The sequence below is a fragment of the Mus caroli genome, chromosome 3, assembly GCF_900094665.2.
Source record: "Mus caroli chromosome 3, CAROLI_EIJ_v1.1, whole genome shotgun sequence".
In the NCBI taxonomy this organism is placed as follows: domain Eukaryota; kingdom Metazoa; phylum Chordata; class Mammalia; order Rodentia; family Muridae; genus Mus; species Mus caroli.
In genome coordinates, this window is record NC_034572.1 from 137,955,229 (window position 1) to 137,956,993 (window position 1,765).

General features: G+C 37.6%; 1 protein-coding gene across 3 annotated transcripts in view; it reads right to left on the reverse strand.

Moving 5' to 3' along the window:
* Positions 1-1,765, reverse strand: part of LOC110290751 (calcium-activated chloride channel regulator 3A-1) — a 48,138-nt gene that overhangs the window by 7,899 nt on the left and 38,474 nt on the right. Inside the window, exon 12 of one of the 3 annotated variants that reach the window (XM_021157464.1) lies at positions 654-821. The exons of the other annotated variants lie outside the window; for them this stretch is intronic. Within the exon in view, the coding sequence (XP_021013123.1) occupies positions 654-821 (168 nt within the window). The remainder of the gene's footprint in view (positions 1-653; positions 822-1,765) is intronic. 3 annotated transcript variants of the gene reach the window in all.

The following is a 1,765-nucleotide window of genomic DNA, read 5'->3' on the forward strand; positions in this document are numbered from 1 at the left end:
GAAGAAAGGGTTGGATAGAAGGTTCAGTGCTTAAGAACAGTGGCTTTCCTTCCAGAGGACCCAGGTTCAATACTCAGCACCAACATGGCAGCTCACACCTGTCTGTCCCTTCACTTCTCAGGGATCTGACACCTTCAGATATACATATAGGCAAAGCACCAATGCACATAAAGATAAATGTTAAAATAGTAAGGGGGAGAAAGCTGGCTTAAATATCATTTTGAAATAAGTGATAAGTTAAAACTAATTTTTGACCCTGCTTTCCCTATCACCTTCTCATGAGATCTGTGGCGACAATACTCGTATTTCACTCAGCTTTAGCACTTACCACAGGGTTTCTTCCACAAGGTCAGGAAATGTATTTTTCAGTGGAAATTAAAGAAACGGAGGAAGATGGTAACAAAGTATGTGGAAATGTCATTTATGCTGGGCCCATTGACATGAATATTGTTTTAAATTACAAGGCTGACTCCATAACTATATACTTGGGTGGGTATAATTCTTTTCAGTGTTTGTTCCATCTATGTATGTATGTATGTATGTATGTATGTATGTATGTATGTATCTATCTATCTATCTATCTATCTATCTATCTATCTATCTATCTGTCTATCTATCTGCAGGTAAGCCATATCTGGTTTAATGCTACTTACCATTTTCCACATAGCCGGGTATATATAAAGACTTGTTCTTCTGTCTTAAGCTCAGTCTGGTTTTGTTTCTTTGTGCCTGGACATGCACTTTTAGGCTGTATCTACCATTTCCATGATAATCTGTAAAGTATCTTGTGTAGATGCCATCATTTTTAACAGTATCAGCACCTTCATAATGAAGCACAGTGATTAGTCACATAGTAAGTTAAAATGAAAATTGATTCTGTTTGTGCTCGTTGATGATAAGAGTTTGTCAGAGAGTAGACAGCACAGCTTAAACACTAGGTCACACTGTTTTGATACAAAGCCTGGCTTGACTATGTACTAATGCTATTTTTAGAAAATATAACTTGTAGTAGACATTTAGTTAACATTAGCAGTTATTTTTATTTCACAATAGAAACGTATCCAAAAACACTCAGAACAGTCAAGACATTTAGCATAGAAGCAAGATATAAAACCAATGTACAAAAAATTATTAGCCAACTTTTGTGTGATGACAGTATTATATAACCAATGAAGCTCATCTGATATGAGATTATTACTGATTAAAAAGTCAATGAACATGCTGAGAAAGAAACCGGGAAAACCATACTATTTATAACACCTTAAAAATTACCCAGGAGTAACCTTTATCCAGGACATGAAAGACTTCTTCAGTGAAAACTGTAAACCACAGAGGAAGGAAATGGAAAAGGCTTTCCGTGCTTATGTCAGCAGGACTAGCACTGTGAAAATGGCCTCACAGCCCAGAGCCATCTGCAGATTCAACAATCCCCAAAAAAGTTTAATGACATTTTTCACAGGGATAGAAAAAAAAAGTACAATCCATATGGGAACACAAAAGCCCCAGAATAGCCAAATCATCTCCGAATAAAGGGAACAAAGCTGGTAGTGGTATTACCAGATCTGTGAGGTATACTAGAGAACCACAGTAACAAACTAGTGCAGTGCTGCTAGAACCATAGTAACAATGTAGCACGGTGCTGCTAGAACCACAGTAGCAAAGTAGCGAGGTGCTGCTAGAACCACAGTAACGATGTAGCTCAGTGCTGCTAGAACCACAGTAACGATGTAGCTCAGTGCTGCTAGAACCACAGTAACAAAGTAGC